This window comes from Arachis stenosperma, chromosome 4, assembly GCF_014773155.1.
Source record: "Arachis stenosperma cultivar V10309 chromosome 4, arast.V10309.gnm1.PFL2, whole genome shotgun sequence".
Lineage (NCBI taxonomy): Eukaryota > Viridiplantae > Streptophyta > Magnoliopsida > Fabales > Fabaceae > Arachis > Arachis stenosperma.
In genome coordinates, this window is record NC_080380.1 from 143852073 (window position 1) to 143878977 (window position 26905).

General features: G+C 39.2%; 3 protein-coding genes across 3 annotated transcripts; all 3 read right to left on the reverse strand.

Annotated features, from left to right (window-relative positions):
• Positions 1-3620: 3620 nt before the first annotated feature.
• LOC130975798 (receptor like protein 22-like) lies at positions 3621-5057 on the reverse strand. The gene is made up of 2 exons (XM_057900534.1): positions 4175-5057; positions 3621-4129 (listed from the first exon to the last, which is right to left on the reverse strand). The coding sequence occupies exons 1-2, from the start codon at positions 5055-5057 to the stop codon at positions 3621-3623; spliced, it is 1392 nt and encodes a 463-aa protein (XP_057756517.1).
• A 4689-nt stretch (positions 5058-9746) lies between these two features.
• Positions 9747-12594, reverse strand: LOC130974103 (receptor-like protein 6). Its single transcript, XM_057898854.1, has one exon. The coding sequence runs from the start codon at positions 12575-12577 to the stop codon at positions 9875-9877; it is 2703 nt and encodes a 900-aa protein (XP_057754837.1). The 5' UTR covers positions 12578-12594; the 3' UTR covers positions 9747-9874.
• Positions 12595-23259: 10665 nt separating this feature from the next.
• On the reverse strand, positions 23260-24453 carry LOC130975799 (uncharacterized). The gene has a single exon (XM_057900535.1). The coding sequence runs from the start codon at positions 24451-24453 to the stop codon at positions 23260-23262; it is 1194 nt and encodes a 397-aa protein (XP_057756518.1).
• Between the last annotated feature and the right edge of the window lie 2452 nt (positions 24454-26905).

Here is a 26905-nt window from a genome sequence, read left to right on the forward strand (position 1 = left end):
CAACCCGCGGATAAGGTTAGGGTAGGGTCCAAACCCTACCCTACCCTACCCATTGTCAGCCCTAGTTTGAGGTCTATTTATTTATTTTTCTTTCTCTGTATTTTTTTTTTTAAAAAAAAAAATCATTTCATCTATATGCTTCTGTTTTTTAACATATGTGTTTTGATTTTCATCCTTTTACTTATTGGAACATGCATTGAAGTTGGATATGGTGCCAACAGTTCTATGTGGTGCTTCTAACACTACTTGCAACAGTTCTGAGATTATGAGAAGAGGTAGAAATATTGACGTGCATTTTGGGCAAGAAAAGAAAAATATTGGTCCTGCTTTTTTGGGTTAGAATAATTGGAATACTATGGCCATTCATGTCATTTTAAAGATTTTTCCATAATATGGCCATCCGTATGTATATATTGTATCTCATAGTCATCATTTAAAGCAGCAGTATAGGTATATTTGTTTAACTTTATTTCAAACCTTATCTTATGCAGAAGAATAGCATCACTCTCTTGTCTCTACTTTCTATTTCATATGTATTGTAGTTCTTTCACAGTATACTTTTAGGAGCAATTTTTAGTTCACTGAGCAAATTTTGTTGTTGTTGGAAGTAGAATTTGTTGCTGTAAATTGAAATTGATGCTGAACATATGACTGAGCAAATTCTTTTATTGGTGAAAGTAGAACTTGTTGCAGTAAATGAGTTTGATGCTGAACATATGACTGAGCAAATTTTTGTGTTGTTGGAAAAGATCACCAAGTTGAATTTGTTGGAAATCATCACTAGACCTTAAATTTGTTGCTGTAAATAATCACTTAGCTAAATCTGTTGTTGCTGTAAATTATCAATTGTGTTATCTCTTGCATATTCTTGTTCATTTAAATTGAGAAAGTATTTTATGCTAGTGACTAATTTATTGTCTCTTTTTTGTATTATTGAGAAATTATTTTCTTTCTTTCAGAGCTTGCCTTCAACCCTCTTGCTCGTAACTCCTCTACCATTTTCCCTTAATTTCTATTTTTTACCTTTTCATTGTTTGCTATCTGCCATGCACCATCTTCACTCCAAGTAGGGAAGACAAATTTAGAATTCAATAAATCAAGATTGTCCTGTTTTGGGCCAAAAGGATTAGTGTTATCGTTCAATTCATCATAATAAAACCAATGTTATCTCAACCTAACTTCATACTAGATACTTGAGAGGTGAGGCATCAATTACAAGTTTCATATTCCAACCTTTTTAACATCATAGGTTGCGTTTCAATAGTGAAATTTCCGAATGCCTTCTCCTGCACTTCAACTGACCTTTAAACCACCATTGCTAAAAGTAAAACTTGACTACATAAAGTAAACTTAGTTTGGCTTATATGGGAAGACTTTGGTTCTTTAATTTTGAATACTTTTAAACAGAAATAACTTTCTTTACAGGCAGTCGAGTAGATAAGTAACTGCTAAAATCAGCAGCCTATTATGATATTGCAAAAAAGAAAAATGGTATTCCTCCACTTAATTTACAACCAGAAACAGTTAATTAGCAGCCTTAGCAGGTGCAAAAAAAGAAATTAAATTAAATTAAAATTTGATTATAAAAGTTTAATTAGAACTTAGCATAAAAAACTTTCGTTGTTCTGTTTGATTTGCTAATCCAACAGGCAGCCATAGATGTACATGTCCATATTTTTCCTTTTTTCTTCTTAAAAAATTTCCTTTCATTTGTATTGTTCTTTTAGCTAATTCATGTGTTTTGAGTTTTGAGACAGAGCCAGAAATATTGGCTTGCATTTTGAGCAAGAAAAAGAAATATTTATCGTGCTTTCTAGTTTAGACTAATTGGCAAAATATGGCCAGTCATGTCATTTTAAGATTTTTCTAAAATATGTCGATCTGTAATTTATATGATATCTCATCTCATAATCATATATGTATCAACTTTCAAACATTATCTTATGCATAAGACTATGGTGACTATGGTACTTTGGCAAACACAGAGGCCAGATATTCAGTAATGGTGCCAGTTTTCTTGACTGCGCACAATTAACACTTGAAGCTTTGAATCCTAGTTCTTGATGAAATAATGAAGATGTATGTGATCTTTTCCCATATCTCAGCAAAGGTGAGGTAATGCACAACTTCATTTTTGCAGGAAAGGCTCGTAGAAGCAACTGTCCAAGTCATTAATACACGATCATGTTGTTTCCATTATATGTGATGGATTCTATCGGAATTTGTTACAACCAACTCTAACAAACTATAGCAGCCACTCATATCATTACAGAATTGATTCCAAGTTAAACTATAACAACTTTTCTGCCTCTCTTGAGTCACAAGTCACCGCTGTATGCCTGTCACCCTTAACAGACAAGAGTGTATGAACACGCAATAATTCAGACTTAACAAGATCCTATTTGTTGTAATATATGTGAACCATTAACATATATAGAATGGATTAACTGAAAGAAATCAATATACCAATTACCTCAACATACCTTAATTGTAGTTAAAATTTTCATTCTTAGTTGTAGTTAACACGATCCTATTTGTTATAATTTATTTCTTACTCTCCATTCATTCGGTTCTGAAAAAAATTAGTGCTCTTAATATAAAAAAAGAGAACTTGATCATCATTGCTTCTCCTTCCTTCTATGGTGTTGTTGACTTTTCATCTTAAAAAAAGAACAGAAAGAAAAGCAAAAGAAATTTCATGTTATTGTTAGTAACTCTTTCAATAAAAATATTTTAGTTTTCTGTATTTCTACATTAGTTTTTTTTTTCTTCTCTCATATTTAGAATTTGGATGTTGGTTGTGCTTTTAGTTTTGTTAGAAAATCTCATTTTTGTTATTGCTGTTGGCCCAATTGATCTACTTATAATCTTTTTCATATCAATGAATGCTTGTTTTTGAAAAAATAATGGCTTCTTTTTACTTTTATAACAAGGTATCATGTCTTGAATAAGCATAAGCATAAGCATAAGCATAAGAGAAAGTATGCAAAGGGAATGGATTATTATAGGCAAAGAACACAGTATGACTTTTCTTATTTCAAAAATAGAAAAAGTAAAATAAATATATAACACACTATATTTATCATTTTATCTTGCCTACTTTTATTTGGCTTTACAGTACACATAGCTGACTCTTAAATAAGAGAAACACAAAAATAAAGTGCATGTTTGGGTGCCATTATTTTGTTAAAAAAAGATCTTTTTTCATTGAAAAAAGATCTTTTTTTTATTTTTTAACGTGTTTGGCAAATTTCTAGTAGTAAAAGTAAAAGTACTAGTAAAATAAAAAAAAAGAGCTTTTTTGAGAAGCTGTAATTTACATCTTTTTTTAAAAGATCTTTTTTCCTTAAAAAAAAGATGTTTTTCATGTAATAAATAAACAAAAAAGTACTTTTATATTGTTATACCCAAACATAATTGATAGATAAAAAGACCTTTTTACATGAGATATCCAAACATAAAATTACTTTTACTTCTCTATAAGATCTTTTAAAAAAAGATAACTCGAAAAAAGATCTTTTCTTAGAAGCTCACCCATAGCTTGCCTACTTTTATTTGGGTTTACAGTACACATAGCTGACTCTTAAATAAGAGAAACACAAAAATAAAATAATCTAAGATTACACACATGAAAAGATCTTTTTCAGCAACCTAAAAACATCTACAGCGAAAGCATTTCCCAGAGCTAACCCAGCAACAAGGCCACCCCCATATCCAATTAGAATTACCATCCAATACAATTCAAAGAAAGATCCTGACTCAGAATCTTGATCACCATCAGGTTTTTGCAATGGATGCTTAGAAGGATCTTCACATTTCTTCAACAATTGAATCCCGCACAAATCCTTGTTTCCCTCAAATGAATTGTTATCAAACGTGGAAAGTTGCCCATTTGCTGGGATTGGACCTGAGAGATTGTTGGAAGACACATTGAAGAAATCCAAGAAGGTTAGCGCGGTGAGTTGTTGAGGAATATTCCCTGACAGGCTATTAACCGTAAGGTCCAAGACTTCAAGATTTGAAAGCTTTCCGAAGGAAGATGGGATGCTGCCAGTAAACAAGTTATTGGACAAATTGAGCACAACAAGACGATTCAAACTTCCCATGATATCTGGAATCTCACCGGAAATTGTTACATGAAAGATCAATGGCTACCATGTGATGAAGTATTGACTCCCAAGATACTCCATGACAACTCCTTTGTTGGACATTGAAAATGGAAGCGAATCAATATCCAGAAACGTTTTCTCACTATAAATCACGTCCTTGGAATCAAGTTGTCTTTTGTTGGATATGATCATCGATTTGAAACACGTGATTATTTCTGATGTCAATTTCTTTGAGAAACCATTTTGAGAAAGATCAATGATTTGAAGCTGGGGAAATGTGTATTTCAATGGACACATTATGGCTCCGTGAAATCGATTATCCCGAAAAGAAGCAACCTTTAACTTAGGAAGAGATCCTAACCAGAAAGGAAATGAGTCATTGAAATGGTTATGACTCACGTCAAGAAGCTCTAGCATTCTACAATTGACCAGTGCTCTTGGTAATGGACCATGCAACTTGTTACAACCAAAATCAATGAACTGAAGGGCATTTCCTTTCACATAGGTTTGAGGAATATTGCCTGTCAATTTGTTTTCATCGAGCATCAAAATTTGAAGAGATTGGCTAAAGCTTCCCAAACATGGTGGAATCTTGCCAACTAAATTGTTGGAAGATAAACCAAGAAACACAAGTGACTGCAGGTTGCATATGGAGGGGGATATTTCTCCCATCAATATCTTGTTGGAAACATCCAAAGTCTGAAGAGTTGTTTTATTCCACATCCAACTCGTGATTGCCTTTATGCCATTGTTTGATATGAAAAGACCAGTCAAGCCTTGCAAGTGTTGTATAAAATTGGGAAAATGAACTAAGTTGCATGAACTTAAATCCAAAATTTGAATTTGAGAAGGAAATGTTCCGTTGGAAGTGTTCTTCCCTTCAAGAAAATACAATTTGTTGCCTCCGCCTAAACCAAGATAAGTAAGCTTTTTGAGGTTTGAAAGCATGTCAAGCTCGATCTATCCTTCCAACAAATTACCAGATAGATCAAGATCTGTAAGATTCTCTAACTTGAAGACGAAATATGGGATTTCACCTTGAAAATCATTTTGGGAAAGGAGCAAGGTATGTAAAGTGGTTAGATTCATTATCCAAGTTGGAATTTCTCCATTTAAATTGCACCTACTCAATCCTAACCATTGAATTGGTGGAAGGATTGTCACATTGACATCCGTATTTCGTGAGAACAAAGACAATTTGTTGTAAGACAATTCAAGATTTTTAAGCATCTTTAGCTTCAAAAACATGTCAAGTGCTAGGCGGCCTTCGAAAAAATTAGAAGCTAAATTTAAAGTTACAAGATTCTCAAGTCCAAAAAGAGAGCGAGGGATCTCACCATGAAAGCCACTATCTACAAGAACCAAGGAAGCTAAATTGGTTAGGTTTCCAATGGATGAAGGTAATGTACCCTGGAGAATTTGGTTTTTTGCAAAATTCAAAGATGTCAAGTTTGGGAGATAGAATATTCCGACTGGAAACTCACCATATAGTTCACAGTCTCGAAAAGAGAGCTTTTGCCACCACAAACTTCCCTAGCTTCCTCTTCACTTAATACTTTTGACACATAAAACTCAAGAGATGCTTTTACTATGACTACCATTTTTTTTAGCTTGCAATGACCTATAAAGCGATAAGTGATCATTGATAACAATTACTACATGACCCATCATTTATTTAAGAATCAATCACTATGATGCACCATTCTGAAAACTAAACTCTCAGCAATTTTTTTTACTCTAATGTTTTTCTTAATGTACACTAAAGTCTAACTCTTAACTTTAACTCTATTTTATTCAAAGGTGAAAAAATATATACATATAGCTATCTTGTATTTATGTTTGAGTATCCAAATGCGACCTATATGAATTAATTCTCAATATAAAACATAAATGAGAGGAATGCAGAAGAATGATGAAGAACATATTACACGATTTTCTTTAAATAATTATTGCAGGAAGAGTAGTGGCTTCTGAAGAGGTGTATCAAAGTTTGAAATGTTCTGCAGGCATCAGTCTTGATAACAACATGTATCGATTCTCGAGCAGCAAGTCGTCTTCCACCACGGCTCTTGGCCTTCTCTTTCGCTCTTCGCTGTTTAGGGAATTGGTTGAAAAGAACTCAGACAATGTATGTGGAGATGAACTTGATGAGAAAGTCACAAAGGATCAACAACAAAACAAGTGGTAAACATTTTTAATATCCTGTTTACATAAAATATAAATACTATCATTTTGATTAATGACATCAAATTTACTTAATCTCCTTCGTATTGATTCTGCCTACTAATACAACCCAAGTAAAGAACTTAATTCGTGGTGGGACCAAGCCTTTCAAATAGAATTAGTAAAATCGTAACTTGTAATATCCTCCGGTAATAGTTTAGTCTGCAAAATTTACACAAAAGAAATAGTAGAATAGACTCCTAATTTATCAAATTTTCACACTAGTCGGTCCTCTCTTCCATGTGTTAATATGACTGATTGAAGGATCACATGGAGTTGATTAACTAACTCCAACTCCCATTGGAATAATTGTCTTTTCCATTAAAAATTTTATATCCACTCTACCCATCTCAAAACCCACAATCTTTTATTACCGATCCGTTTTGGTTTGAAACTGAAAAAAGTCTTGGAAAGACTAACTTCAACATACTACATGGTAACCAATTATCTTTTCAAAAGCAAATGCTTCTACCATCTCCTACCTCTAAAAATAATCTTCTAATAATATTGTTTCTCATTGTTACTCCTTTAATTTATCTGTAACTGGCATATATCTTTCTATGGACCTCCTTTCTTTGGCACAGGTTGACAAGAGAAAATAACGTTTGGATTTAAATTATTACAGGAGCACACAATTTTTTTTTCATAATAGACAATCTTTTTTTTTAAAATCTTCACCATCACTTGAATAAAAGAGCCATATTCTGAATGAATGCATCACCTACTCTCAGACCTCTTAGCTTTTTTGGAACTTGGACAATATCTCACCTCACCAATAGTAACTCATGATTGTCATCCTCCTTACTCCACAAGTACTTTTTTTGCAAGAAAATTAACTTCTCTGCCATTACTCTAAACATTTTATATAAGCTGAGATTCAATAAGAACTTGTCTAATAACAAAAGCACCAAAAATAATTTTTCTACAGCGATTAAATAGGCAATATTAAAGATACTTCAAGCATCAAATATAATGGCAGAAATTAAATAATCAAACATCAAAATTTTATCGTAAAAAACTTTTAAAAGAGAAAAAAAAATCACTGGACTTAGCCTAGTAAATTTTTTCACTATCAAAATAATGGATATACAATCAATCTTCCTAGTAACACTAGAACATCTCAACAATCAATAAAATATATTATTAAAACTGATAGAATCAACATAAATTCTCTACCAAGTAAAAATCTCATATCAAACAAAAAAAAAGACAATACAATTAACAAATTTTTTCTAATATTCATCTATACACTAAAAATAATAAATTAAAATTTCATAAAAAATAAAATAAATTTGCCAATTTAATCAGATCAAGATGACATGTCCTTTTTCCCTAAATTTCTTCTCCTCTTGGACGATGGCGCTGCTTTGTTTTTCTTTCCTTCTTTCAAAACAATTGAAAGAAGCTTAACTCTGTCTCTCTTTTTTCTTTTACGTGGCCCAAGCCACTTTTTTTTATTTTTTTTAGTTTTTAACTTGTGGACCCAAGTTAATTGGGATCCACCAACAAGTTGTTGTAACATGCTTAATTGAACATGCAACTTTACATTTGACTCTAAAATGGAGGGTACGCTGGGTGGAGACTCTAACAACCATCTTTTGTCCCCTACTATTTCGCTTAGCTAACAACTTTGCATTTGACGTCGTTCATGCTTAATTGAACATGCAACTTCATGACTTCTCTACTCATATATAATATAGTCATCGCTCACAAGTCACAGGGACAAGGTACCTTTCAAACCTTTTCTTCATCTTTCTTTTAGTTTTCTTTTATTCCTAATTTCAATAGTGATGATGAATCATTGAATCATACTCATGAGAGTGTGAAATTGCATTGCCGTTTATTTTGGGGAAGACATGAAGAATTACCAATAAATTTTTGAATTGAAATAATGGAGTTATAGGTCCTTAAAATATTTACAATGTTAGACACAATTTATGTAAGGGACCTATAAGTCTGTCACCTTTCATAGGTCTGTTTCATGAGTCTTTACTTCCCCAAATTTCATTCTTCTTGGTCTCTAAAGTCTAATAATCTTTCCCTCCTGATTGAATTATTGATCAATTTTTCTAAACTAATTAATCTCTCTCCAATTCTGTAACCAACACAAGCATAGCTCTACTTTTAGCTGATAGGCTTGACTACATAAAGTAAACTTCCTTTGGCTTATATAGCAAGACTTTGAGTCTTTCATTTGAATACTTTTAAACATAAATAACTCTCTTTACAAATACAAGTGGACATGTAACAGTTATAATCAGCAGCATATTATGATATTATTGCAAAACAGAAAAAATGATATTCCTATACTTAATTTAGAACCATAAACCATAAATTAGCAGCCTTGGAAGATGATTAAAAAGAAATTAAATTGATTATGAAATTTCCATTAGAACTTACTTAAGTACCAAAAACTTTTGTTCTTCTGCTTAATTTGCTAATCCAACAGAGAAACACAGATGGACGGTTCCGTATGATTTACTTTTCCTTTTTTATTTTTTAAAAAAAATCCTTTCATTTTATATGGTTCTTTTTGCTAATTGATGTGCTTTGATTTGATTTTCTCACCCTTTTACATTTTTGAACACAACACAAAAATATATCTGCTTTTAGGGTTGTTGGTGATGAAGATGAATCACTATTTGCTTGGTGAATGTTCTGCAGCCATCACCATAATGGAAGATGAGAAGAAAGGATAGGAAGAATTTTCAGAAACAAATATCTCTACCTTGGAACTACAGCAAGTTAAAATCAACAAATGTCCATCAAAATTACAACCTTGCTTCAATCTACTAAATTTTAAAATTTATTACTTAATTTGTAAAGTTATGTTTCCTAAGTCATTTTAATTTTTGATTCGCCCAGCATTCACAACAACAATTTTGTAAGTGTGAAAATTTTCACATTATTAGTGAATACCATGTGTCACCTAAAATAAATTGCACATCAACAAATAGTGCAAACTGACTAACAATTAATCAACAACAAAATAAAAATACTTACAGAATGAAATTTCAAGTCTAAACAATTAACATTAAAATTCTAAGAACTACAAAAGAAGCACATTTGCAATTTCAAGACCATGTTAAACCATTCCTCTAAAAAAATGGACTAACACATGCACAAACATTGAAGGAAAGAAAGAAAGATATAGTTACGTTTTCTGTTTTTCCCTCCAATTCAGTTGATCTACTTATAATCTTTTTTATATCAATGAATACTGGTTCTTTTGAAAAAAGAATTGCTTCTTTTTAACATTTTACAAAACATCCCGTCTTGAATAAGCTTAAGCATAAGAACACAAAGGGAAATTGATTATTGTATGCAAAGAACACAAAATATAGTTTTTCTTATTTCAAAAATAGCAAAAGCAAAATAGATATATAACATACTATATTTATCTTTTTACCTTATAAGCTTTATTTGGATTTATACATAACACACTCTTACATAAGAGAAACACAATAACTTCAAATGCCAACACAAAAATAAAAATAATATAAGATTACACACATGAACAGACCAACATCTAGACTTGTGACTTAAAAGATCTTTTTCAGCAACCTATAAACATCTACAGCCAAAGCATTTCCCAGTGCTAACCCAGCAATAAGGCCACCCCCATATCCAATTAGAATTACCATCCAATACAATTCAAAGAAAGATCCTGACTCAGAATCTTGATCACCATCAGGTTTTTGCAATGGAAGTTTAGGATGATTTTCACATTTCTTCAACAATTGAATCCCACACAAATCTTTATTTCCCTCAAATGAATTGTTATCAAATGTGGAAAGTTGGCCATTTTCTGGGATTGGACCTGAGAGATTGTTGAAAGACACATTGAAGAAACCCAAGAAGGTTAGCTCTGTGAGTTGTTGAGGAATGCTTCCAGACAGACTATTGAGAGAAAGGTCAAGCACTTCAAGATTTGAAAGCTTTCCCAAGGAAGATGGGATGCTGCCAATAAACATGTTATTGGACAAATTGAGCACGACAAGGCTATTCAAACTTCCCATGATATCCGGAATCTCACCATAAATTTTGTTACTTGAAAGATCAATGGCTACCATATGATGAAGGTATTGACCCCCAAGATAATCCATGACAACTCCTTTGTTGAACATTGAAAACAGAAGAAAATTAATATCTATAAAGATATTGCCAGAATAAATCATGTCCTTGAAATCCAGTTGTCTTTTGTTGGATACAATCATCGATTTGAAGCACATGATTATTTCTGATGTTAGTTTTGTTGAGAAACCATTTTGAGAAAGATCAATGATTCGAAGCTGGGGGAATGTGTATTTCAATGGACACATTATAGCTCCGTGAAATTCATTATCACGTAAAGAAACAACCTTTAACTTAGGAAGAGATCCTAACCAAAAAGGAAATGAGTCATTGAAATGGTTATGGCTCACAGCAAAAAACTCTAGCATTCTACAATTGACCAGTGCTCTTGGTAATTGACCATACAACTTGTTAGAACTAAAATCAATCAACTGAAGGGCATTTCCTTTCACATAAGTTTGAGGAATATTGCCTGTCAATTTGTTTCCTGAGACATTCAAAAGTTGAAGGGATTGGCTAAAGCTTCCCAAACATGATGGAATCATGCCAACTAAATTGTTGGAAGACAAATCAAGAACCACAAGTGACTGCAGGTTGCATATCGAGGGGGATATTTCTCCTATCAATAGGTTGTAGGAAATATCCAAACTCTGAAGAGTTCTTTTATTCCACATCCAACTCGGTAATGTCTTTATCCTATTGTGTGACATGAAAAGATCAGTCAACTCTTGCAAGTGTTGTATAAAATTGGGAAAACGAACTAAGTTGCATGAACTTAAATCCAACTTTTGAATTTGAGAAGGAAATGTTACGTTGGAAGTGTTCTTTCCTTCAAGAAAATACAATTTGTTGCCTCCGCCTAAACTAAGTGCAGTAAGCTTTTGGAGCTTTGAAAGCATGTCAAGCTCGATCTGTCCTTCCAACATATTACCAGCTAGATAGAGAAATGTAAGATTCTCTAACGTGAAGAGGAAATATGGAATTTCACCTTGAAGTTTATTTTGAGAAAGATCCAAGTGATATAAAGAGGTTAGATTCATCATCCAAGTTGGAACTTCCCCAGCTAAATTGCATAAACTCAATCCTAACCATTGAATTGGAGGAAGGGTTGTCACATTGACATCCCTATTTTGTGAGAACAAGGACAATTTGTTGAAAGACAAGTCAAGAGCATTAAGCATCTTTAACTTCAAAATCATGTCAAGTGCTAGTTCGCCTTCAAAAAAATTATACGACAGCGACAAAAATTCAAGATTCTTGAGTCGAAAAAGAGACCGAGGGATTTCACCATGAAAGCTATTATCTTCAAGATACAAGTAAGCTAAATTGGTCAGGTTTCCAATGGATGCAGGTAATGGACCCTGAAGATTTTGGTTTCCCCCAAAATTCAAGGCTGTTAAGTTTGGGAGATAGAATATTCCGACTGGAAACTCACCATATAGTTCACACTGGCGAAAAGAAAGCATTTGCAAAGACGTAAGGTTTGTGAGAGTATGAGGTAAAGATGATGATATGGTCACAAAATTCAGACGAAGGTGTTCAAGTCTAGTCGAGTTTTGTGTTAAGCTTGTAAGAGTGGATGCCTTTAGTTGCAAATGGTTGATTAGATTATATGGAAACGGCTGAAGAGTATAGCTGCGAAGATCAAGGGACAACAAGTTGGACAATTGGGAAATTTGAGTTGGGACTTCACCTGACAATGTGGTTTCACCAAATTGAGAAATATTCAAATGCCTCAGTTGTGACAAGTCACCTATCCTGGCTGGAATTTGCGAGTGATTGAAGTCATTGTCTGAAAGATCAAGGCTTTGAAGATGCACAAGTGAGAAAAGGGTGCTATTGGGATCCATGGAACCATAGAGCTGGCTGCTACTAAGATCAATGGAAAGGACATGACCTGTGAGCTCATTGCATTCAATGCCATCCCAGGAGCAGCAATCTGTGGAAGGACTCCAAGAAAGAGTTTTAGCATAACTGGAAGGATTGTGAGAAGCAGACTTACTTATGATGAAGCTTTGTTTAAAGCTGAGCAAGGCATTGCTTTCATGTTGATGGCACTCATGATGATGAGTAGTAGTTGAATGATTAAAAGTAAAACAGTTTGTGAAGAGGGAAGATGAGAAGAAAAGAAGAAACTGTATGGAGAAAGTAAGAGAACATAAGAACCCCATTATTGTGATCGTATAGCAGTAGGTTTCAATGGATGGAATGTTTGGGACACTCTAATGGGTTTTTATAGTGAAGCAGTGATGGTGATGCTATCTAAGAGACATGCACCAAGTAACATTACCTGCATTTGTATTATTCCAAGTGCGGTATTGCCTTTCGTTTCGCGGAAGAAAAGAAAGATAGTGATCCTTATTATGGCTGGTTCTGCTGACTTTTCAAAACTCATACTGGTTTGGAATAATTTGCATAATATGGCTGTTGATCAGAAAGTATTTTCTGATCAAGGTAAGGTAGTTCGAAGTAGTAAGGAAGTCGAAGACTTAAGTGGTTTTGGAAAAGATACATGTGTGGGCATTAGCTGGAGGTACTTGATACGGATTCCATTTCAAAATATTTTTATCGAATCGAACATGACAAGTTGGTCAAGTATTCAAAAAAAGTAATTGAATGAGTTATTTCGAAAAGAAAATCGAGCGGTTATGCAAGGAGAGAATTGAAGGCATTTATCATATGGAAAATTTATGAGTAGGGATTTATCGGCTAAAAGGCTGGAACGGTTACGAGAAGTGCGCATTCAAGATTGTGTTTTTGTAATTAATTGTCAGTTACAAAGTGGATTATAAATACTAAAAAGTTTTAGGGAATAAGGGTTGGAACTTTAACTCAGAAAATACTCAAGCACACTCACATCCCTAGAAAATTCCTGAGTCTGCGATCAAGTTACTTTTCTGTAGGGTTCCTTTCATGTTTTTACTCTTTCAATTTATTTTCTTGTAAACTTTATTTTTCAAGCAAGTTTATCTTCTAAGTATTCTTTAATTTTAATGTCCAATTTACATAATGCACTTTTCACTTTCAAGTCAAAAGTTTTTTGACCCAGTCGAATGCATCTTTACTGCTTTCTTTTATTTTCAACGCAAATCTTTTAGTTTTAGTCAATTTATCTTTCGAATTTCTTGTTTTTAACTTCTTTTATCTTTTGACAAACTTTTATTTATTTGTCATCTCGATACACATCTAATCGAAGACACTTTGATGCGCTTTAAGAAAACTGGTATCTACACAGAGGAGTAGATTTCGGTCCCTGGTGTGGATTTTACAAGCACAAACTAACCGGCAAGTGCACCGGGTCGTACCAAGTAGTACCTCAAGTGAATGAGGGTCGATCCCACGAGGATTGATGGACTAAGCAACAATAGTTAAGTGATTTACTTAGTTAGGCAAACAGAAAATGGTGTTTGAAGGTTCAAAAGCATTAACAGTAAATTCAGAATATCAGAAAACAAGCAGTAAACAAGTTGTAAAATATATATATGGAGAAACAGTTAAGGCTTCAGAGTTATCTATTTTTCGGATTGGCTTTTCTCACTAACTATTTTAATCATGCAAGATTTAATTCATAGCAAACTGTATGTGACTAAACCCTAATTCCTTAGACCTTTTTAGTCTCCTCTAAAATTCATCCGCTTTTTAATTTTATTATGGAGAAGGTAATGGTGTAGGACAGCAACATGGAGAAGTAGCGTGTTTTATAAGCGTGTGGTGTCAGGGAACTACAAATCGGACGGTACGAGTGCTCCCAGAGAAATCGGACGGTCTGATTTTTGTTTTATTAAAAAAAAAACCTTTTTGTACAACACGGACGGTCCGATTTGCTTCTTCCAAAATTCAAAATTTTCTCCTTGTAAATCGGACCATCCGATTTGACCATAATATTTTCTTTCCAAACCAACTCGCATGGTCCGACTTATTAAAGCACAAATAAAAAAAGGCTGCCCCCACATCTTGGTCTAGCACCACTATACCCCCCATAACACAGCACATCACATGCATGCCTCCAATAACAAAAAAAATGAGCCAAATTCATCAACCGCCAATTCCTTGGTCACTTAATTCCAATTAGAGTGTCACGGCCCAAAATGAGCCATGACCGGCGCTCAGAAAAATAATTCCATAGCAAGCCTAACATATTCAAATATAAGTTAAATAAAAAAATTACAAATATTTTACAAGTTCTAAAATAAATAGTTATACATTTTTAACAAAAATTAAAATAATAAGAATGGTTAGATCCTGCCTGTGACATATGGAGCATATAACAATCTAAGAACTTGACAAAGAATAGATACTCAGTGCAGATCATTACTCTTGAATAGAAAGTCTCACATAGTCAAGTATTTGTTCCTGAAAAATATTTTTAGAAAAACGGGGTGAGTTTTGCAACTCAGTGACTAGACAATACATCTATAATTGACATGAGACCATATAAATATTATTTTAAAAATAATTTTAGTTAGAAATAATAATTTATATGAATAAGTGAATCAATACGGGAGTTCTCATATAGAAATCAAATCAAAAGTCTACACTTGGGCGGCTCCACCTCTATGGGTAGCCCTTTCCTCTAGTGTGTCCGTACGGAATAACAGATCCAACTTGTGGCCTACACGTTAGGCTAGCAACGCCCTGCTAGCTGAGGTCTGAGCCAGATGCATCTAGGTTAACGTCATAACCGTCGTTAACTACGGTTTTCTAATACGAGCCTCCCAAACCAATTCAAACATATAATTTCAAATATAACAAATTCTCCGGTCTTTCAAACATCAGGTATCAATTCAAATCAAATAATACTTTCTCATCCAAATCATATTCACTCGTATTTTCTCAATCTTAAGGAATTTCAAATATATTTCACAATTTCAAAATAAGTGAGTACCAACAAATACTCCAATGTTTCAAAAATACATATTCGAGTAAAATTAAATGTTTTAAAATAATATAAAACTTCTTCAAACATATATATAGTCTCATGTGCATATTAAAATGAACTTAACAAAGATAAATATTTAGTTCTAATAAATCGATTATTCAATCTAATTTAAAATCCTTTGGTAATAATATTTGTAAGCATAATTATAAGTTCAAAGCAATATATATCAAAATAATTATAGATGCAAAGCCAACCAATTATAAATGTAAAGCCTACTCACAACGTGGTCTCAAGGGACCGAAGAGGCCAAACCCGAAGTGCTGAATTAAAGGGTGAGGAAGATTGATGTAGAATGAAATGAAAAGACACATAATTTGGACCGGAGCACCAAATAGTTGCGGCTGCAACAACAGTAGTTTTATGCCTACCAATATGCACAAGAATCAACGGAGTAATGACAGCACCATCAATGGCAGTGATAAAATAGTGGCAGAAATAAAATAGAACAAATAAAACAGAATTGTGGTGAAACGAACTCAGTGGCATCGAAGCAACTCATGCGGCATTTTGAAAGGGCAAAGGCAGCGGCTCTAGCAACTTCAACGGCGAGCTCCAACGATGATGACGGTAGCAGCGGCAGCAACACCCACCACCGTCGTTTCATCTCTTCCCGACGACGAGTTCCGTCGCGTTCTCCTTCCCCTTTCTCGAAGTTTCCCTCTTTTTGGGCTCCTCAGCAGCGGCAGCAAGAGAAGATTCGGCGGCAACGACGAGGTACGACTTGGTGGTGGTAGAGGCGGCGCCTTTTCCTCTTCTCCGTTGTGGTCTCCCTCTCTGGTCATTCTCTCTCTCTCTCTCTCGCGTGTCGCTCTTTCTCTCTCTACCTCTTGCTTCTTTCTTTGCGACGGTGACGGCGAGCTGCGCTCCTCCCTCCGCCGGTGCCGTCCTCCCCCTTTTCCCCTGTTTTTTTCCTCTCCTTCTCCCTTTGCAACTCCCCATTTCTCTTTCCTTTGCTTTCGTTCCTTCTCTTTTTTTTCTGAAATATGTGTATGTGTGTAAGAGGGAGGGTGTGAGTTTAATTTTTGGAATTAGGGTTAGGGTTTGATAAAAGGGATAAGGGTAGAATAGGTATTTTAATAAAATTAGAGGGTAGGGTAGCAATAAAAGAAATCAAATAAAAAATGTTTCAAGAAAAATCTTGAGACATTACATTTTTACCCCCTTAGAAAAAAATTTTCCCTCGAAAATTGATACAGTATGAAAAACGTCACATGGTTTTGCCTTTTACTAAACATGAGAAAGAAATATAATCGAGTGCAAAAGTTAAAAGATAGGTGTGTTAAAATGATGCGGTTGACATTCACCGACTCTCGTTCCCTTGACAACTCAGATTTACATAGCACTCTTCACTTCGTTCGTCAATCTCCTCAAAATATAATCTTACTTCACAATCTCCTTGGTTCTGTAGTATAAATCTATAGAAGCAATCAATCTTATGTCATGTCTTAAAATTACAACTTTCCAAACTTTAGCATCGATAAGTTGTGTCCTAATGAACTAACATATTGTTTGCTATCCGGAAATCACACGTGATACCGAAACAAGCACGAGTTCGCTCTAAAGGATTCAAAACTTAGGAAGAGAATAGCAAACATCACAAATGGTGTTAGCACGAACATGAAAATATGCTTAAGATTGTAATTAAACAATGATGTACAGAAACAATGAAGTGTCCCAAAAAGAGAGTCAATTGTATCTTAACAAGAAAATCTGAATCAAGAAACTTTGATAGAAATAATAAAAGAAAAGATTGTGTATTAAGTCAAAACAAATTCAGGTTGAATCAAAGAAGTACAAAGTTCACAAAAAGAAGGTAAATAAAGTCAATGGCAATTTTTACAAAGATTCAAGAGGATGATTAGGGACACAATTTGACAAGAAAAGAATCAAATCAAAATTTTTTCAAAGAAGATCCGGAATAAGAATTTGAGGAGAGTACTAGAAGATATGATGTATCACAGTAAAGCAAGTTCAGATTATATCAAGGAGTTACATAGTTCACGTAAAGAAATGCAACATCAACACCTGTGTTGTTGAGAATCTATGGGATAGCCAAAAGCACGATCAAATCGAGATATGGATAAGGTGTAGGACATGAAACAAAATAATTAAATTTCATTTCAACAAGAATTGAAACAAGAAACTTCTGACATGAAATACAGAGGAATGAACGATAGTCAAACCACGCGGTATGATTATAACGCATACTTCAACACAAATTATCCCAAGAAGAACACCTAACGTTCCCAAACTTAACGACTATCATTACTTGAATAAAATAAACGAAAGAGTTTAGAACTACTATTTTTCATAGATTATAATTCCTAGCCCTCTGTATGCACCATACTCAATAATCATACCACAAGATGTGACCGCGCTAGATAGAATATAGAATCTTTTTTTTTTTACAACAAAACTAGAAAGCAAACAAAACAAAACAAAACAAAGCCCAGCAAAACAATATCACCATAGCATAAAAGCCTTTAGGACATAAGTAAATGTTGAAATCACCGAAAAAACTTCACCATATTTCTGATTCCATAACCATTCGTCACATTATTATCAAGACTCTAAAAAGGCCAAAAATGAAGAGAGCATTGCCAATAATTAAGAGAGCATATTAGAAAAAGGACATAGATATTGTATCTAAATTAGAAGCTAGCATATAAAAAAATAGTATCATATAGAGATTTCTACTTTTAAACATCAACAACAATAACAAAACGAAGTATTCAAACACAATCAATCAAAGTATAGTAATAAGGAAAATATTTAGGACGAGCGAATGCAACATATGAAAAAAAACCGAAATAATAAACCAAATAAAAATAGAAAACTCATGAAAAGAAAAGAAAATATTGATAAATTTTACATCTCCAAGATCAAACTATAATCAATTCATACCCATTATTTCTCAGGTTAACAAGTTATGATTAAACAACTCAAGATTAAATCCAATGACTCAAAATAAACCCATCGATTTATTTAGTGTTTAAACATCTCCAATCTTCATAAACAAGTACCAAACCTGTCCTCAAATTAGAAAAGTAATCATTCATTTTTTTTTACAATGCCTACTTAATAATAATCCGTGAATATAATAAGGGAAAAAAACTCATATAAAGAATTTGTCTAACTTTAAGGAATTAGATATTCAATCTTTTCCATCCGAAATCGTCAAAAATTCTTTCTAATATCTAAGACCTACAATTTCAATCTCACAAATCCAGAAAATCAATCTCCCTAAATCTTTGAGAATAAGGACAATAGTTGAAAATAGAGGAATTTTAAAAAAAAAAGCAAGGGTTAAGAAAATTTTTGTTCGGTGGTCGGGTTCCGGACAGGTCGGGTGTGAAAGTGAGGGGGTGAGAGCGCCTTAGCTTGGGTCGCTCTGGTCGCGGGTTAGCCGAGCAGACGAGCACTTGTCCTATAGAGAGGATGAGGGGGGTGCCACCTGCAAAGACACTCCGACGCTCGAGTCAGTAATGTGCAGGCGGGAAAGGTGATGTGTAAAAGTGACGTACCTCGGGGGAAGAGCCAATCTTCCCCTTATATACATGTCAGTCGTGGGCCCCCTTGAGAGGACAGGCCCATATCCCCAAGGACATTGTCTAGCAGCCGCGTGCCGTCCGTACAGGACGCGTGTCCGGGTCGGTTGGAGGGCGCGTGTCCGGGTCGGGTAGAACTTGGGTCGGGTCGACCCGTGCGAACCTTGGGCCAGGCCGTAACAGTGCCCCCACGCGCCAATGGTAGTCGTGGGAACTACCAGTGGCGTGTCGCCTCGTATCTCGCCTGGTCGGCCGCTCGTGGGAGGGATATGCCCCCAACGCGCGTGTCCCCTGGGTTGCGTAAGCAACCGTTTCATCGCTTCGTTCCTTGTGCCGAGCATTGAATGCTCATAATGGGGTGGAAAACCCTGTTTGAAAAGACCATCTTGCCCCCAGTCGTTTCGCGCTTCCTGGGGTGGTTTTTAAATGATTGATTTTGTGCTTCTGTGCTTTTTCACACTTCCCATTCCTCTCCTTCCTCACCTCCGTTACGAGATTTCTGCGTATATTGCTGTGGTGTCTTGCGTTTTTTCCAGATCCACAACTTCATCCTCTTCTCACCAATTAAGGTAACTTTCGAATCACTCTCCCTTTTTATGCATTATTTTTGTATGCTTGTTGCTTGGATATTACTGTATGGCCTTTTAGTTGCGAGTAGATGTGTTAGGGGGGAAAGTACCATTCCAGGGTAGGCTTTTTCGGGTTCTTTTCGCCGTTTAGTCTTGATTGGCCTTGGTCGGGGAGTCGTGGGGGTAGTGTCTGTATTCGGCCTGAGCAACCGATCTCTTAGACTGACTGGATGGTCCCCCCATGTAGGTATGGCTCGCACGGTCTCCCGGGCATCCGTTAACCCCGCGGCGTACGATCCCTATGCTTGGGTCGTTTCCGACGTGAAGGATTCACCCAACCAAATGGGCGAGGAGGAGCTCACCGAGTTCCGACAAGCCGGGTACTTGTGTGGCGGGACTGACGAGGAGGCCAATTACGATGTTTTTGTCCCGGCTCCTCACGAGCGATTGTACGAAATCAACTTCCAACCCCGCCAGGTCGCCGACTGGATTTGGTTCTACAAGGCCATGTTCACTCAAGTCGGTGTTCGCATTCCGTTCTCAGCCTTTCAAATGGCGCTCTTAAATCGAATTTCCGTGTCACCGTCGCAGCTGCATCCGAACAGTTGGGCCTCGATCCGCTGCTTCGAGATGGTCTGTGAATATCTCGACCTGCCGGTGTCCATGGATGTATACCTCTTCTTCTTCACCCTCACAAACCCTTCCAAGGAAGGGAAACACAAAAAAGGGTTCATGTCCTTCCGGTCTGCCCAGGGTCGGAAGATCTTTGGTTTGTTTGAAGATTCATATCATGGGTTTAAGGACAAATATTTTAAGGTCCGCCCTGTCAAAGGTCGTCATCCTTTTTGGTTGTCTCTGGAGGGGGTACGGCTCATCCCGACTTATTGGAGTTTCGGGGCAGGGTCCAATACTTTTATTAAAGTAACTTATAGGAGTATGTCGAAGGTGGATAAGCAAATTGCCGAGGTATTGATGGCAGTTTTTGGGAAGAACCAAGTAAATCCCCACCTCCTCATGGGTGACCGGGAGTCCGGTCGTAATTATATCTGTGAGAAGCTTTTTACTTTTCCCTTGTCTTTTTTCCTTCTGTTGATATTATGTGGCGACTAACCGACCTTCTTTGTTTTTCTGCAGTGGATATGTCTGCGTCGGTGACGGGTCTTCCCGACTTGTTTCAGACCTTTTTAGGTAATGGTGACGACGAGGAGGGTGACGAGCAACCCACTCCCGAGGGGCTTGATGCTCCCCCGGAGGACAAGGATGCTCCTGAGCAAAGGGCCGAGACTGACGAGATCGGCACCTCGGCTCAGGGTACCGTGGTTGACGGTGGCAAGGCCGTCCATGCCTCCCCTATCCGCGAGGTGATTAGAACTGGTGGTTCCGTGCCAAAAGCAGATGTCGAGGTGGAAGAGGTCTCCAACCCGAAGAAAAGAAAGAAAACCTCCACGGCGTCGTCTAGCCCTGAGGGCGTCCTCACCGTCATGGAAAGGAATTTTGACGCCGGGCACTTCATAGACTCTCAGCTGATCCCCGGTACCGAGGAGTATTTCCACGAGTCATCCCTTGCCGGGCAGGCGAGGTGGATGTACCGTACTCTCCTGCGCGGCGCAGTCATAGCTCGGAAGGCCGAGTTCGAACTGTCCGGGATGGAGTCCCTCCGCCGGAGGCTGGATTCTACCGGGAAGGCTAATAACGATCTAAAAAGTGAAGTTGAGACCCTTCGGGAGCAATTGACTCAGTCTTCGGAAAAATTGGACGCCGCCAAGAAGAAAGCCACCGCTGCCGAGCAGAAAGTTACTGCCGCCGAACAGAAGGCCACGACTGCTGAGAAAAAACAGAAAGAGTCGGACGCGACGATTGAACGTTTGGTCGAACGTGAAATGGCTTTGGAAAAGCAGGTCGGTGCGGCGCAGAAGCGTGTGGCCGAGGTCGAGAAAGAGAAGCAGGCCGCTGAAGCCGAGCTGGTAACATGGAAGGCAAAGTATAAAGACGTCATCAAGCAGGGGAAGGGCGCGATTCTGGCGACCGAAGAGGCTCTTAAAGCTCAGGTCAAAGTCATTGCTCCCGAGTTCGATACCTCGGCAATCGGCGTTCGCAAAATCATTAAGGATGGCCAAGTTGTCGATGTTCCCAAGAAATGAATCCTTCGTTTTAGAGTTCTTGTTTAGCCGTTTTGTTTTGGCTTGTAAATAATCTTGGTTTTAGCCGTTTTGGCTTATGAACAATTGCTTATGAACAATTTGATCTTTGCCGTTTTTATTTTGGCTTTGTGAACAATGACCTTTTTTTGGTCGCTTGCTCGTATTATCGCGATAAGCCTTTTCTTATTTGTCTAGTTGCGTTATCGCTTCTAACCGCTTTGGTCTTTAGTTGTCGTTTATTCGTCTGATCGCGTTATTGTATTAACCGTTTTTTGTTTGTAGTCGTTTATACCGGCGGCTCGTGACGTTTCGTGTGGTTACTTGTTACAACGGTAGTTAACGATCTCCCGGGGTGATCAGTCCTGGGTCGCGCGCCGTCGCTAGTCACGACGAGATGGTTTATCTGAAAAGCGGAGACAAAATAGGGTGGAGAATTTGCACAAGTGTATCTTATTCGGTAACCACATAAAGGACTTAAAAGCTACTATAAAGTTCAAATGACAAATTAACTACTTAGCTAGACTAGCCGGCATGTCGTTCCGTCCTCTAGGAGTAGAATCTTCTAAGGTTGTCCGCGTTCCATGTCCTCGAGACCTCCTTGCCATCAAGCCTTTCTAACTTATAAGCTCCTTTTCCCATCACCTTTTTGACTCTGTAGGGGCCTTCCCAGTTTGCCGCTAGCTTGCCCTCTCCGGGGGTCGGCAGGCCGATATCATTTCGCCTCAAAACGAGGTCGTTTGGCTCGAATTCCCTCTTGAGCACTTTGGTGTTGTAGCGCAGAGCCATTCTTTGTTTTAGCGCCGTTTCTGTCAAATGGGCCATTGCCCGAGCTTCATCTATCAGGTCTTTTTCCACGGGTTCCTCCACTCCTTTCAACAGCAGCCGTGGACTTGGTTCACCGATCTCCACGGGGATTACCGCATCTACCCCGTACGTTAGTCGGAAAGGAGTTTCCTTGGTGGAAGATTGCTCGGTTGTTCGGTAAGACCAGAGGACCGACGCTAGCTCGTCAGCCCAAGCACCCTTTTTGTTGTCTAACCTCTTTTTTAGTCCTAAAAGGATAACCCTGTTGGCGGACTCCACTTGTCCGTTCGTCTGAGGGTGTTCTACCGAGGAGAACCTTTGCTTTATGCCCAGGCCGTTGAGGAATTCCGTGAACTTCCTGTCAGTAAATTGCGTGCCGTTGTCCGAGATAACGACTTCCGGTATTCCAAATCGAGTTATCACCTGCCTCCACATGAACTTCCTGCAATTGGCCGAGGATATGCTAGCCAGTGGCTCGGCTTCTATCCACTTGGTATAGTAATCAATTGCCACTATGAGATATTTGACCTGCCCAGGGCCGACTGGAAAGGGTCCTAAGAGGTCGACTCCCCACTGAGCGAACGGCCGAGAGGTCGTTAGCAAGCTTAGCTCGGAGGCCGGGGCCCTAGCAAAGTTGGCGTTCTGTTGGCACTTTACGCACTTTCTGACAAACTCTTTGGAATCTGTCATCATCGACGGCCAGTAGTATCCAGCTCGGATTAATTTCCTCGCTAGGGCTTTGCCTCCGATGTGGTGTCCACAGCAACCCTCATGGACTTTCCTGAGGACGTAATCCGTCTGGTCGGGGTGTAGGCATTTCAGTAGGGGTTGGCTGAGCCCTTTCCTGAATAGCTATCCTTGGATGACGGCGTATTTGGCCGCTTCTCTTCTTAACTTCGCCGCATCCTTTTCATCACCCGGGACTTGGCCGTGTTCTAGGAAGTCGATGATGGGGTCTAGCCATGAAGAACCTAGGCTTGTCACGTGCAGCGTGATTGCGGGTTCTCTCGTCATGCCTTGGATGAGAGACCGGTTCCCATCTCCCGGCTTTGTGCTAGCTAACTTCGACAGGAGGTCTGCCCGTGTGTTCCTTTCTCTAGGTACGTGATGGACCGTGACCTCTTCAAACTTTTGGCTCAAGCTTTTAACCTTTTTCAGGTACTTCTGAAGCAAGGAGTCTTTGGCTTGGTAGCTACCGTTTACTTGGGAAGTGACGACTTGGGAGTCACTGCATATTTCCAGTCTCGTCGCGCCGACTTCTGCCGCTAGGGTTAAGCCTCCTATAAGGGCTTCGTATTCTGCCTGGTTGTTCGAGATGGGAAACTCGAACCTGACCGACTGTTCGTATACAACCCCGATCGGGCTTTCCAGGATGATCTCGGCACCTCCGAAGGTCTGGTTGGAGGCTCCGTCCACATGGAGCTTCCACCGTGTACCCACGTCTTCGCTTGGGTCTCCTGTTACTTCAACTAAAAAATCCGCCATGGCCTGCGCCTTGATGGCCTGCCGGGGTTCGTATCGGATGTCGTATTGGGAGAGCTCGATGGACCAAGTCATCATTCTCCCCGCCAGATCGGGTTTTTGGAGAACTTGCCGGATCCCTTGGTCCGTTCTGACGACAACTTGGTGACTTTGGAAATACTGTTTTAGCCTTCTCGAGGAAGTTAGGAGTGCTAAGGCTAGCTTTTCCAACTTGCTATATCTTAATTCCGCCCCTTGCAGGGCCCTGCTTATGAAATAGACTGGCTGTTGAGCTTTCCCGTCCTCCCGTACCAGAACTGCGGCCAGGGCTTCGCTTGTTATGGCGAGGTATAGGTATAGTGGTTCCCCGTCCTTTGGCTTCCCGAGAACGGGAGGTGCCGCCAGGATTTTCTTGAAATATTGAAAGGCTTCTTCACACGCGGGTGTCCACTCAAACGTCATCCCTTTCTTCATGAGGTTAAAGAATGGCAGGGCCTTTGTTGCCGAAGCTCCGAGGAATCGGGACAGTGAGGTCAACCTTCCTGCCAGCCTCTGGACGTCTTTGATGCAACCCGGGCTCTTCATCTGGAGAATTGTCTGGCATTTCTCCGGGTTAGCTTCTACCCCTCTCTGAGTTATCATAAATCCCAGGAACTTGCCGGCTTCCATGGCGAAGGCGCACTTGAGGGGGTTCAGCCTCATACCGTGTTGACGGAGGGACGCAAATACGCTTGCCAGGTCGTTCAAGAGGTCGTCAGGTTGTGTTGTTTTTGCCAGGATGTCGTCCACGTAAACTTCAACTGTTTTCCCTATGAGGTCGTGGAATATCCTGTTCATCAGCCTTTGATATGTTGCCCCCGCATTTTTCAAGCCGAATGGCATTACCTTATAGCAAAAGGTTCCTCCTGGCGTTATGAACGCCGTCTTGTCTTCGTCGGGACGGTGCATCGGTATCTGATTGTAACCGGAATAGGCGTCCATGAAACTTAGATACCGGTATCCCGCCGCGGCGTCGACGAGTGCATCTATGTTGGGGAGGGGGAAGCAATCTTTGGGGCATGCTTTGTTGAGGTCGGAGTAGTCCACGCACATTCTCCACTTGCCGTTGTGTTTTCTCACCAATACCACATTCGAGAGCCATGTCGAGTAGTCCACTTCACGTATGAAGCCTGCTTCTAGGAGGCTGGCCGTTTGCTTGGCTACCTCCTCTGCTCTTTCCGCCGACATCTTTCTCTTCCGTTGAGCCACTGGTCGTGCTTCCGCCTTGACGGCAAGATGGTGCGAGATGATTTTTGGATCTATGCCCGGCATGTCGGCTGGTGTCCAGGCGAACAAGTCCCTGTTGGCCTTTATCATTTCAATCAAAGGTTCCTTCAGCTCATGCGGGAGGTTCTTGTTAACGAATGTGAACTTTTCCTCTTCGTCACCGATTCTAAACTTCTCTAGGTCCCCTTCTGGCTCTGGCCTCGTCTTGTCGTCCACTCTGGCATCAAGGTCGGCTAGGAACACGCCGGATGCTTCCTTGGACTTTTTTCGAAGGGAAAGGCTGGCGTTGTCACAAGCGACCGCCGTCTCGAGGTCTCCCCTTATGGTGCCTATGGATCCGTCATCGGTAACGAACTTCATAACTAGCAGCTTGGTGTTGATTATGGCTTCAAAATCATTGATTGTTTTTCTTCCCAAGATGATGTTGTAAGCTGTGGAATCTCGGAGGATTACGAACTCGGCCATCGCCGATCTTCGGCCTTGGATTTGCCCCACCGAGATTGGTAGGGATATGACTCCGTCCGGTTTGATGAAGTGATCGCCTAGCCCGATAACCCCGTGTTGGTGAGTCGTCAGGTCGGCGTCCTTTAGCCCTAGTGCGTCGAACACGTTGCGGAACATGATATTCGAATCAGCTCCTGTGTCGACGAGGATCCGTTTGACGAGGCCGGTTCCCACTCTGGCCGTTATGACCATGGGGGGGTTTTCCGGGGCGTCGCTGAACCATTGGTCTTCCGGGCCAAAAGAAATGGATGGAGGTTTCTTAGAGCCTTACACCGGCGGGGACGAGATCGCCAGGACCTTAGCGTCTTTCTTGTGTGCCGATCGGGATTTTGGCGCGGCGTTTTTTGCCGTTACCACGTTTATCACTGTGAGGCTGTGGTCTCTGTCTTCGGGTTCTTGTCGCCGCTTAGCCGTTCGGGCTTTGCCTTCTTCATCTTGATCGCGGTAACGTCTCCTCGGTTCCCTGATGAGGTGGGAGAACTGGGCCAGCTTTCCTTCCCTTATCGCTTGTTCCAGTGCATCCTTCAGGTCAAAACAGTCCTGTGTTTGATGGCCATAACCCTTATGATAATCGCAGTAGAGGTTCTTATTTCCTCCCGTACGGTCCTTAAGTGGTCGGGGCTTCGGAATAATTCCCTTCTCAGCTATTTGCTGATAAACTTCCACGATGGGGAGAGTGAGTGGGGTGTAGTTAGTGAACTTTCCGACTCGAGGAAACGGCCTGGGTGCTTTGTTCGATGCGTCCTCCCTAGCCTTTTCTTTTGCTCTTTCACCGTCCCCACCGGGCTGACGAGCTTGGCTGTAGCCGGACTGCCGCTTATTGGCAGCCACGACTCGGCTGACTTCCTCGTCGTTTATGTATTCCTTGGCCACCGTCTGGATTTCATGCATTGTCCAAACCGGTTTCGTGGTAAGGTGTTTTCGGAAGTTCTCATTGAGGAGGCCGTTTGTCAAGCAGAGACTGGCCACCGAGTCGGTTAGGCCGTCGATTTCCAAGCATTCGTCGTTGAACCGATCTAAGTACCTCCTGGTCGGCTCTCCTTGTCTCTGGGTTACCCCTAAAAGGTTGATAGGGTGTTTGGCCTTCGCTATCCGCGTTGTAAATTGGGCAAGGAATGCGCGGCTGATGTCTGAGAAATTGTAGATGGAACTTTGAGGGAGGCCGTTAAACCATCTGATCGCCGGTCCTGCTAGGGTAACCGGGAAGGCGCGGCATCTTACTTCGTCTCGTACTCCCTCTAGGTTCATCCTGGCCTCGAAGGCCGTG

Coding starts and splice junctions, on each gene's coding strand:
- LOC130975798 (XM_057900534.1), bottom strand. CDS start 5,057: ATGCTTTCAAACCTCAAAAAGCTTACTTATCTTGGTTTAGGCGGAGGC. Junction 4,130..4,174: donor TGTCATGGAGTATCTTGGGA/GTCAATACTTCA, acceptor TTCATGTAACAA/TTTCCGGTGAGATTCCAGAT.
- LOC130974103 (XM_057898854.1), bottom strand. CDS start 12,577: ATGGGGTTCTTATGTTCTCTTACTTTCTCCATACAGTTTCTTCTTTTC.
- LOC130975799 (XM_057900535.1), bottom strand. CDS start 24,453: ATGAAGAGCCCGGGTTGCATCAAAGACGTCCAGAGGCTGGCAGGAAGG.